This window comes from Hyaena hyaena, unplaced genomic scaffold (genome assembly GCF_003009895.1).
Source record: "Hyaena hyaena isolate Hyena2069 unplaced genomic scaffold, ASM300989v1 scaffold_29, whole genome shotgun sequence".
Taxonomy (NCBI): domain Eukaryota; kingdom Metazoa; phylum Chordata; class Mammalia; order Carnivora; family Hyaenidae; genus Hyaena; species Hyaena hyaena.
Window position 1 is genome coordinate 3,306,444 of NW_024080661.1, and position 12,209 is coordinate 3,318,652.

At 51.1% G+C, this 12,209-nt stretch overlaps 1 protein-coding gene across 1 annotated transcript in view; it reads left to right on the forward strand.

Moving 5' to 3' along the window:
• Positions 1-12,209, forward strand: part of B4GALNT2 (beta-1,4-N-acetyl-galactosaminyltransferase 2) — a 43,553-nt gene that overhangs the window by 4,781 nt on the left and 26,563 nt on the right. The window contains exons 2-7 of the mRNA XM_039227799.1: positions 352-433; positions 1,686-1,868; positions 2,572-2,709; positions 7,566-7,672; positions 8,891-8,928; positions 10,976-11,156. Coding sequence (XP_039083730.1) covers positions 352-433; positions 1,686-1,868; positions 2,572-2,709; positions 7,566-7,672; positions 8,891-8,928; positions 10,976-11,156 — 729 coding nt within the window. The remainder of the gene's footprint in view (positions 1-351; positions 434-1,685; positions 1,869-2,571; positions 2,710-7,565; positions 7,673-8,890; positions 8,929-10,975; positions 11,157-12,209) is intronic.

The following is a 12,209-nucleotide window of genomic DNA, read 5'->3' on the forward strand; positions in this document are numbered from 1 at the left end:
CTCGCCCTTTGCTCAGAAGCACAGTGTTGGGTCCTTGCCTCCTTCTGTAAGGTTTTCAGAAATACAGAAGCTGACAGCTCTACTTTCCCTTCCTATTCGGGGTTCTCTGTTCCCAGGGACAGATGAGCTGGCTGAGCCCCGGCCTCACCAGTGTCCTTCAGGAGAAACCTCCACCAGCAGTGTAAAAATCGGCCATGGCCGACATCCCCGCTCTTCTGGGCTCGGTGTTGTAGAAGCAAACATGTGGCTGACTCAGCCCTTCCCCCCACCCTCCGCCAGGCCAGCAGGACCCAGTGCATCCATGACCCGGCTTTGCCAGCTGGTCTCAGTCCCCGGGGCTGCCTCTTTCAGAGCTGCTGGGTGGTTTCAAGATGAAACATAGCTCCCCACACCCCACCCCACCCGCCGCCACACTGCTGTCCAAGGTGGAGAGGTGAGGGGTGCAGACCAAGAGGTGATACTGTTATTAGAGTTATAAGGGTTTGTGGTTTCCTCTCTCTGTCTCCACTTCCTTCCTGAAACCCCAAAAGAGACTTCTCAGGAAAGGAAGGGCCTTTCAGATGCAGGAGCATGGCCGGGAATGGCTCTTCCCAGGCAGGCTGGCCGCTGGAGGCAGGGATGTGGGTTGGACCCACAGGGGCCACTGAGGCACAGTTGGTATACTTAACGGCTAAGCTGGGCCCGCCATCCTGCAAACACTAAAAAAAAAAAAAAAAAAAAAAAAAAGCTCTACGTGACTTGAAGGGACAGGTTGCCACCAGCTGACACGGATGACTGACTCGTTTCCTTATTTCTCACTGACCTTACAAATTGCATTTTGGCCATTTCTTGAATGTTCCTCAAATACAGAATAGCAGACTCATATGAGTATAATTTTCACCAGTCCCCACATAAGAGCATAAAGAGTGTAGTTTTAACACTGCAGCCCACTTGTAGTTATTGGATACAAATTTGGCTGCTTACTGTTTTATTGGTAATGTCCCACGAAACACTTCCTTGTCATGACTAACTCACAAACCAGTCCTTAGCTGGAACCAGGTTTAGTGAAATCAGAGCTCCAAAGCTGAGACAGGTCTGATCACGTGGTTGAGCTTGAGTACAAGGAGTACGAAGAAGTAAAGGTGTATATTCTATAACTTGATTAATTTAAACACGTCTATCTTTGTCTGAATGTCATTTTATTTTTTTTTTAAATTTTTTTTTAATGTTTTATTTTTATTTCTAGGAAGGAGAGAGAGAGAGACAGACAGCGTGAGCAGGGGAGGGTCAGAGAGAGAGGGAGTCACCGACTGAAATAGGCTCCAGGCTCTGAGCTGGCAGTCAGCACAGAGCCCGATGCGGGGCTCGAACTCACGAACCACGAGATCATGACCTAAGTGAAAGTTGGACGCTTAACCAACTAAGCCACCCAGGCGCCCCTATTATTATTTTTTTTAATGTTTATTTGTTTTTGAGAGAGAGAGAGACAGAGCATGAGCAGGGGAGGGGGCAGAGAGAGAGGGAGACACAGAATCCAAAGCAGGTTCCGGGCTCTGAGCCATCAGCACAGACCCCGGCGTGGGGCTCAAACTCACTATCCGCAAGATCATGTCCAGAGCCAAAATCGGATGCTCAACCGACTGAGCCACCCAGGCGCCCCTCAAGAAAATAGATTTTCACAGAATTTTTCTTTCATGTTCCAACAGGTGTGAATTTCTATGGGTCCGCAAGACTTCAGTTTTACTCTTAGTACTTGGCATTGTGTTTTTGTGGATAAGTGTGTGGTTCACCTCCAAACAGGGACCCCCTCATTTTGCTCTGGCTGACCAGCCACTGAAGCTTCTGCCCGAGGAACGTCTCAGGAAACTCTTTACTTACGATGATCTCTGGTGAGGTTCAAGTTAGTCCACGTTGTTCTGATGTCTACATTGCTCACCCTATGGTTTACTGTGCCTTCTTGTGCCCACTTATAGTCACTTCCCTGCCTTCCCGAGCCTGTGCCTGTTGCTAAAGTGAACCAAGCTGGGGGGCCCAGGAAAGGGTTTGGTCTGCAGGGTGCACTGCACCGACCAAAGTCCCTTTAAACTACGAAGGGCCTGTTTGGCCAAAATTGTAAGAAAGATGCAGCCTTTCTATCCCGCTGGTCTCCTCTTATGGCGGGGCGGGGGGGGGGGGGGGGGGGGGANAGGGTGCACTGCACCGACCAAAGTCCCTTTAAACTACGAAGGGCCTGTTTGGCCAAAATTGTAAGAAAGATGCAGCCTTTCTATCCCGCTGGTCTGGGGGGGGGGGGGGGCGGGGGGGGGGGGGGGGGGGGGAAGGGGCAGGATGCCGCTGGTATTCATGTGACTCGAGTTTAAAGAAATTTGGTGCAGGGGATAATTCCAGAGAGGGGACCTTCTCCCCCTTCTCCATCCCCTCCCCTCCCCTCCCCCCTGCATCTCTGGGAGATGCTCCTGCTGGGATTCTAGAGCAGGGCATGTGTGGGTATGGGAAGGAGATTCATCCTGGGATTTAGATGGCCAGTTCTCTCCCGCCCACAAGCCCCCCCCCCGACCCCCACCCGTGTTCACAGCCCTTTTCTGGTTTTAGGCTGTTCCCGAAGAACCAGTGCAAATGTGAAGCCCCCCAAATGCAGGGAAGCTATAACTTTCAGGATGCCTATGGCCAGAGTGAACTCCCTGCGGTGAAAGCGAGGAGGCGCGCTGAATTCGAACACTTTCAGAGGAGGTAATACAGACCGTGGGGGCTCCTGGATCTCTCCTATGTCCTGAGGGTGCGGGTCCCATTGCAGGAGCCCCGGGGGCGGGGGGTGGGGGGGACTGTTAGGAATAAAGCAAAGACTGTGAACTGAGGAAACTGGTCCATATGTGAAGATGTACAAACTTTGCACACCTCGAACATTTAGTAAGAGACGAGCAAAAAAGTGAAGATGGTCTGAGGCGTCCGTGTGGTGGGTGCCACGGCCTCCATGCACCCAGGTCCTCACAGCAGGTGGCCTTGTGGTGTCACCAAGTCACACCATTAATTCATCTGTATGTTGAGACGTACTTTCCCTCTGCTGCGTGCAAGGCCCGCAATTACACACTTGGGGCGTATTGACCAGGATTGCTGGTTGAAGAGAGCAGCGATCGATCCTGGTGGGAATTTGGGGGAGGGATGTTGGGACCTCATCAAAACCAGAGGTGGTAGAAAGACCAGACTGAGGCACCAAGAATGGGGAGGAGCACGGGAAGGCTGGACAGTCCTGCTCTTCTTCCCTTCCTCCTCTTTCTTTCCTTCCTTCCTTCCTCTCTCCCTCTTCTTTCTCCCTCCCCCTTCCCTCCCTCTTCCTTTCTTCTTCCCTCCCTCCCTCTTTCCTCCCTCCCTCCCTCCCTCTTTCCTTCTTCCTTCCTTCCTTTTCCTTCTTTCCTTTTTTCCAGCAATCACTTATGAATTATGGCGGAAAGCATGCTATAACAAAACCCAAAAATAATGGAACCATGATTAGAGACTTGAACTCTGGAACAAGCTGGATGCCAAGTTACTTGACCTCCCAGTACTTAAGTATCTTTACATGAAACAGAGCAATAGAGATACTTCTCTCACAGGCTTACGAAGGCTTGTAATGAGCATTGTGTTAACATAAGAAGAGCTACTATCTCATAAAGGGTCTAAAAATATCACCTACTATTATTGTTGTGGTTTCCTATTCTTACAGCTCTTAGAGGAGATATATAACTCATTAAAAAACACACCAATCACCTAAATATTAGATCGTTATAAGTGCTCTATGGAGGTGTAAGTTAAATTAGTGTGGTAGAGTGCTACTGAAGGCATAAAATTCAATGGGAAGATGAAGGAAAGTGACCTTGAACTCTGAGTTGTATATCAGGCAAGAGTCCCCACCATCTCCTGTTAAGGAACATCTCAGAAGGAAGAGTTAATGCAGGGCCCAAAGCCGGGGCAGGTGGCGGTGGGCGGGGCGGCTTTTATAATGGCCCAAAGGTAAGAAAGCAGGTGAAGGCTATTGGAGCCTTGTAGGTCAGGGGAGGGCAGGTGACCGATGAACCCAGAGAGAGACCAGTCATTGTAAGCCAGGAAGAAGGGTGCGCATTTTGCTTTCTGAGTAGTGCAAGGAATTGAACCGTTTTGTAAACGTTCATGTATTTATTTCGAGAGAGAGAAAGAGCACGAGAACTGGGGGAGAGGCAGAGAGAGAGGAGGGGAGGGGAGAGAGAGGGAGGATCCCAAGCAGCCTCCGAGCTGTCAGCACAGAACCCCACGCAGGGCTCAGTCTCACAAACCATGGGATCATGACCTGAACCTAAATCAAGAGTCAGACGCTTAACCGGCCGAGCCACCCAGGCGCCCCAGAACTGAGCAGTTTTTAAAAGCAGCAGGTTCGTATCTGAGATACTTTTGTAAAGTCAGATTCTGGCTTTTCAGGGCAGAGCACATAGTAGGGAAGGGGTAAGGAAGGCGAGGAGGCCTGCTGCGTGGGCAGGTGGAAGGCAACTGCTCCTTGTACCGCCGGATGAATGGTCCCCAGGGGCTTAGTTGACTGAGCCTGAGTCATGAGTCAAGGAAGAGAAAGGGTGAGTAGGGCCCCTCCAGGTTTGCTTTTGGGAATCAACCACTACCTCCCCAAACTACGTACAAATAGAAGACTCCCCAGAAAAGAGATGGGGGCACCGACAAGGGGCAGTGTTGGAAGTCAAAGAGTCTGTGGATAATACAACAGGTGGCCCGTGGCGTGGATTCGAAGCCAGGCCACACCTACCTGTGCGAGGAGCCGTAGGGCTCTGTGGTTAACAGTGCGTCCTCGGCGACCCAGCCAGACGACCTTGGACAAGCTGCTTACCCTCTTCTGTAAAATGGGGACAACAATAGTACCTAGAGTTGTTGTGGCCTGTAATGAACTGATACACGGAACTGATACACGGAAGGGCTTAAAACGGTACCATGGACAGTAGAAGACATGAAGTAGAGACAGAAGACTGTATGAACAACCATAACGTGACGTGATAAGCTCTCACGCCACGCGGAAACCGCGCCTGGCTCTGTGCTCAGTACCAGCCTCTGCTTGCCTCCTGCTGGCGTGGCTCCCACGCGCTCTCCCGGTCTCTCTTTGCCACTGCCTGTGAGGTCCCCGTAGTCGGGGACGTGAGGTGCCTGACACAGAGTAGGGCTCAACGGGCATCTATAGCATGAGTGGGCGGTGGGAGGGGAAACGCGTTCGTGGAGGAGGATGGTTTCTGTCTCTGCCCAGGGCAGTGCAGGGACTGCTGGCTGAGAGAAGGCGTGCCTGTTTCCAGCGGGGTGCAAATTGCAGAAGGTGCATGGTGGGGGGCCCGGGAGAGCAGGGAGGGGGCTTTGTAGCCGCCGGAAAGTGTGAGACGGGAGATCCGAGAGGGATCGAGAGCACAGGAAGCAGGTGGCTCTTAGGAGGGGGTGCTGGTCTGGAGGGGGCCGGGTTATTAGAGGGAGCTGACTCCAAACCGGGAGGGCCGCGTCCTCACCTGCCCCTCCTTCGCATGCGGAAATGCCCAGCTCTCTTGGGATGGTCCCTGGCAACACAGGTACAAAAACAAGCAGAGCCCAGTGATCATGGCGGACGTGAGCCAGGTCTCATGTCATCGTGGAAGTAGCCAGGGAGGAAGAAGGTCAGCCCCCCAGCAGCACCTCGGAACTTTCTCAATTAGCCCAAGAAAAACATGCTGGGTCTCCTGGCCTCTCTTTGCCTCTGCCTCGTGGACTTGAGGTGCCTCATGGAGTCGCCCCCTCTGGGCAAGGGGCTGAGTTAGGTACAAGACAGAACTGATCTAGATTCTGTGCCCAGTGGAACAGAGATATAGTCAGCATCCCTTCCACCCTCCACCTCACCGTCCCGGCCGCTGCCGTGATGACACAGGGCCCCAACTCCATGCGCAGTGACTGTGAACGGGCTGTGGCCCACGGAATGTGTCCAGCAACCCTCAGCGTGGAACTCGGGAGTTCAGTCTCAAGCTCAGTGTTACAGGACCAGTCAGGGGGAGGGCTGGGGGAGGTCTTAGCAAGGAGAACAGCTTCCCATTCTGGGAATTCCAGAAGGGATTGTTCAAGAAGGTGGCATTCAGGGGCGTCTGGGTGGCTCCGTTGGTTAAACATCTGACTTCGGCTCAGGTCATGATCTCACGGTCCTCAGGTTCGAGCCCTGCGTCGGGCTCTGTGCTGACAGCTCAGAGACTGGAGCCTGCTTCGGATTCTGTGTCTCCCCTCTCTTTCTGTGCCTCCCCCACTCATGCTCCATCTCACTCTGTGTCTCCAAAATAAATAAATGTGAAAAAATTAAAAAAAAAAGAAGGTGGTATTCAGAGCTCACCTCATTTCTGTGACTGGACAGATGACCTAGGATTCTAGTTATGGGCGTCCCATCCTCCAGGAAGGGGACTTTCTTGGTCTCCTTGTCTCCTTTGTGGCACAGAGCCAACGTGATCACGCAGAGTAAATAACCCAGAATCTGCAGCCCCTGGTGAATGTCTATACCACTCTCTGGTGGGTAATAAAATGGAGATGGTTCATACCTTACATGCTTTCCGCCATGTGAGAGAATCCAGCAAATCCCCATTTGGAGATCACATTAGCCTCGGCCAGAGAGCACATGTCTGATGTGGGGAGGCATGACGGGGGTCCCGCGCCCCCGCCCCCCACCTGGATTCTCTGCTTGCTCTGTTTTTTGAGAGAGAGAGAGAGCATGAGAGCAGGGGAGGGACAGAGAGAGAGGGAGAGAGAATCCCAAGTAGGCTCTGTGCTGTCAGCCAGCCAGCCAGGTGCCCCTATTTCATTGTTTTAGAAGTTGCATTTCCCTGATTAATTTTGAAGCTGAGCACATTTCATATATGTATTCGCCATTTGTATTTTCTCTTCGCTAATTGCCCAGATACATCATTTTCCATTTTAAAATGTTATCTCTTTTTTGTGTTCTCATAAATATTTGCTACAGTAGTCTAATCTTTCTTCCAGGTGATCTAAATGATACCGTTGGCTACACTGGGTCCCTAAAGGCTGCATTTCAACCATGTTGCCTTGGTCCCTCAAAGAATCAATCTCCCTGGATTGTTATGTGCTCGCCCTTGACTGAGGTTGTTATAACAGCAAAACCATATGAAAATTGTCACAGTGTTTGCTCTGAAAATATCAAGGCAGCAAATCACGTTTCCTATGATATATTTTCTTTTTTGAGTTCAGTGTCAGGAAAAAGTTCATTTGCCTTAGGAGTTGTTTGCTTTGTCCTTTTGTTAATAAGACCAGAGTACTGATTGCCCATCCATTTATACCCTGGCAACCAGGAAGTTCACATGTGACCCTGGCATTCGGCTACCGCGGCTGGCTTGTTGGCTCCTAGGGTCTGATGATTTTGTTCCTCCTTTTTTGCTGGTTGTGATTTTGATTTCGTTTGTGCTTTGTTGTAAACTGCCTCAATTCCTTTGTGGAATTCAGGGCCGGAGGGAAGAGCAGGGGTAAAGGAGGGCAGCACAAAGCTCTGGCCTCGGGCACCACATGAAGTACTGACCAGGGAGGCACATCAGAGCGGCTGCTAACTGTTCCGGTTCTGTTCTCTGCAGAGAAGGGCTGCCCCGCTCACCGCCGCTGCTGGCTCAGCCCAACCTCCCCTTTGGGTACCCGGTCCATGGGGTAGAGGTGATGCCCCTGCACACAGTTCCCATCCCAGGTAGGTTCGTCTTCATCCGGAGCCGGGCCGGGCAGCTTTCTTAACTCCTCTGAAGCAAAAGTGGGGAGCGGAAGGGGACGGTCGGGTATGGAGTACCTCTTGTCTACGCGGCCCAATGCAGGAAGCTTGGCATGATTTCACTGAATGTTGGTTTCACCGTTTCCACCATTGGGTATCACCCTTAGTAACTGTGACCTCCCAGGGGACTCGAGGTAACAGAGAAGAGGACAGAAATCGGTGTGCCTCCAGGGCTCTCAGGATGTCATTGGCTTTTTGGTGTCCCTTGAATCATGGGAGGAGGCCAAGATGAGCCCATCTCCTGGGACAGCATACCGAAAAGAATATCTATGTCAGTTACAACGCCTCTCCACCGGGGCTTTCTAGACACTTCCCTGGTTCAGGACCACATCGCTGTGAGGTAAATGTCATTTTGCCAACTTCACAGATGACGTGGGTGAGTCATCTAAGGCCACATAGGGAGGTCATATTTGAATTAGAACTTGACTTAGTCAAATTATGGTAAAAGGGATCGATTCTAAAAGAAATACATTTCGATGAACTGCTAGTGTTTTTGAACAGTCATTTTGAAAATGACTTGATGGTTTTGGATGATTTGCCATTTTGGATGATTTGCCATTTTGGATGATTCTTTTTTTTATTGTAAAATATGCATATCCTAACATTTACCATATGAATCGTTTTTAAGCACACACGTTTGTGCCGTTAAGTACATTCTCATTGTTCTGCAATCGCCCCATCATTCCAGGACTTGATCTTCCCCATCTGAAACTCTGTACCCATTTAACATTAACTCCCTTCCCCCCACTGCCCCTGGCAACCACCGTTCAGTAGAATGCCTTGTCTCTCTGAATTTGACTATTCTCGGAACCTCGTAGAAGGATGATCCATTCCTTATCCACTGCCACCTTCCCTTCAGTAACAGAGCCGCCTGGAAAGGGCTGGATTAATTCACAGTCCCCGCCCAGTGCTGACGGTGGCCATCGGAGGCTTTAGAACCACTGGAATTTGAGGACATGGGACACCCCCTAACAGAACCCCAGGGAGAGGGGAGTGTTCAGCAAACGCCCTGGATAGGAGGGGACACCTGAAGGGATTCTGGAAAGATGTGTAGGATTCACCGGGAGGGTAGCGAGCACCAGGGAGCCATTGGTACCCTCTCAAATGGTGTTTTTTGATCCTTTTATCTGTGTCCTCCAGGTCTCCAGTTTGAAGGACAAGACGCCCCCTCCTATAAGGCAAGTCCCCTTCCCAGCCCCTTTTTGCACTTGGCATCCTGTCCACGCCCCGCTCACCACCTACGCCCCCTTCCCCAGTGGCCGCTGGTCTCAGATTTTGACAGAGCCCTTATCCAGATTAAATATCTGACATGAGTCCAAGGTGGGGAGAGGAGAAGGGGTACTTCCAGAAAGCATGATTTTCATGAACTCCAGTAGCTGGAGTTCCAAGGAGGATTTCTAAAGACCTGGGCCATCACAGATGCTGCTGCTTCTGCCTGCAAGAGGAAGCTGTGACCACGGCCACGGCCACGGCCATGGCTTCTGTGCATGTTGCCTCTGTCAGGGTGAGCTCCAGCAAGACGCTCTGTGCCCTGCCTTTCGTTCCCCACTCAACACAGCTCCAAATCCAGCTCGCACGCACGCACGTATAGCTGATGGGTGGGGTGCAAATGACATCCAGAGCCCTAATCTGAAAAGGAGTCTGGGAAATGTAGTTTTAGTTTTCCCACTCTGCACGCCAGCGGTTGGGATGGGTGATGAGTGAGCAAATCTGCAGAACTACTCAATGCTCCGATGCACTTCCCCCCTCCCAGCAAAGCACTCCCCACCCCACCTCTGCCTCTTTCCCGTACCTTCTGTACCTAAATTATTTTATATGGATCATGATAGACTTTTTGCTGATCTCCCCCACTAGAATATAAGCTTCTGGAAGGCGGAGAGTTGGTTTTATTCACGGCTCTTTTCTCAGTGCGTAGAGTTTGGATCTCGGAAAACTCCTGCCGGCTGACGAAAGTGTTTACAGCAGGCTTGACGTAATCCAGTGTGCCTTTCATAAAAGATGCCTGGTGGCACAGAGGACGAGGAGGCTGGAGAGGAGAGGAGCTTTAGGGAGTAGCAACGGGATGGAGAGAAGGGGACCGGTCCTAGCCACATGTGGAAGGTAGACCTGACAGACCCTCAGAATAGGAATGACTTCCATCGGGGACTTCAGTTGAATGGATGAAGGTGCCAGTCACGAGGCACGGAGAAGTAGGGAGAGAGTGGAAAACAGGTTTATAGAGAAAAATCAATAGTTCAGCTGCAAAGATTTAACTTTGAGTTAGTTGCCTGTGGGATTTCCTGGCAGAGCGACCAGCCAGGCAGTTAGGTCTCAGAGAGATGTGAGCTGGAGACCCACATTAAAAAATTTTTTATTTTTGAAAGACAGAGACAGCACGAGTGGGGGAGGGGCGGAGAGAGAGAGAGAGAGAGACAGACAGAATGCAAAGCAGGCTTCAGGCTCTGAGCTGTCAGCACAGAGCCTGGTGCAGGGCTTGAACCCACAAACTGTGAGCTCATGACCTGAGCCGAAGTCAGACACTTAACCGACTGAGCCACCCAGGTGCCCCTGGAGACATACGTTTTTAATCCATCAGCATATGAATGGTAGTTAAAGATGTCTTCTCTAGGAACACCTGGGTGTCTCAGCTGGTTAAGTGTAAGACTCTTGGTTTTGGTTCAGGTCATAAGCTCGAGGTTTGTGGGATCGAGCCCCATGTCGGGCTCCGTGGCTGAACAAGTGTGGAGCCTGCTTGGGATTCTTTCTCTCCCCTTTCTCTGCCCCTCCCCCATTCATGCACCTGCTCTCTCGCTCTCTCTCTGTCTCTCTAAATAAATAAATAAATAAGTGTAAATATAGGAGGAGGTAAAGCCACCTCTTCTATAATGGGTTGAGTAGGAAGAGAAAAAGGCACAGACCCAAACCCTGAAAAACTCCATTTGGAGGTCAGATTGAAAAAGAGGCAATTAATGTCCAAAGAAGTGGCCAGCGGCAGTAAGAAGGAATCTGGGAGAATGGTATCCTCTAAGCCGAGGGATAAGAGAGCAATGGCCCTTGCACACACCAAGCCCCAGTGCTTGATTCTACTTTGCTGAAGTTAGAGCTGCAACTGGCTGGGGAGCCAGACCCCAGCTTTCAGGAGCACCCGGGAGCGCCTCCTCTTTCCCTCATGTGCTCTGCCCCCTGCTGGCCGTTCCAGGTATGTGCTTTTCCTTGGATTTAGTCTTTCTCCCTCATCTACCCTAGGTCACCCTGACAGCTTCTCTGGGGACACTGAACACCCTTGCTGACATCCCGGACAGCGTGGTGCAGGGCAGAGGCCAGAAGCAACTGACCATCTCGACCAGTAACCGGAAGCTTTTGAATTTCGCCCTCCAGCACGTGACATACAGCAGCACGGTGTACCAGCTGCACAGGGTGGATGTGGGTGAGAGCCTGTCCTTGGATGGCGAAATGCTAGGGAGTGGGGGGAAGAAAACACCGGACCCTCTCCAAATCTTCCTCCTCCAGGAAGCCTGCCTACATTTAGGATTCTTTCCTTGCTCCTGTTTCCAACCCTGGGTGTCTAAACTTCCCAATTACTATACTCCACATTATCCCCATGTTGCCATTGACCCTATGGGATGACTGGAAGGCAAGAACACGTACCTCTCTGTGAGGGAAGATCATTCATACTGTACACCCGGAAACCATCAGGCCCTGTTCCCCACTGTCTGTAGCTCTCAGCTGCGGGAGGGGAGGGAAGCAGTCTGTGCATCAGTATCTTGTTCTGGGCACTAACAGGAAAGAGGGATGTGGGGGAACTCCCAGCCCCAGGGACAGTGGCTTTGGCTTCCACTCCCATCTTAGTCTCCTGCCCCCACCCCAGAAATGCCCTGAGAGAACAATTCTTGCTGGTGACAGCCCCAGTTTCTTTCTGGATGAATTCAAGTCGCTCTTTTCTCTTTTGGGGCACCTGGGTGGCTCAGTCGGTAGAGCATGCGACTTTTGTTCTCGGGGTTATGGGCTGTGGGTCGTGAGTTCGAGCCCCATGTTAGGCATAGAACTTACTTAATTTAAAAATGGGGGGGATGGTCAGCAGATTGCTCCAGAGCCAGAATACTGGCAACAACTCAGGAGCCAGAATATTGGCAGCTTTATGGGGTCCTCAGTCTTATCCCAGGCAGGACATTCTCTACCAGATCTTGACCTTTGCTTCATAAAAAAAAAAAAATTTAACATTTATTTATTTTTGAGAGAGAGGGAGAGACACAGAGTGAGAGCCGGAGAGGTACAGAGAAAGAGGAAGACATAGAATCCGAAGCAGGCTCCAGGTTCCAAGCTGTGAGCACAGAGCCTGATGTGGGTCTCAAACTCACAAACTGAGAGATCATGACCTGAGCTGAAGGTGGATGCTCAACCAACTGAACCACCCAGGTGCCCCTTTTGACCTTTACTTCAAGTCAGCTTTCCTGGGGCAGCGTGGAGAGTGAGCCAAACG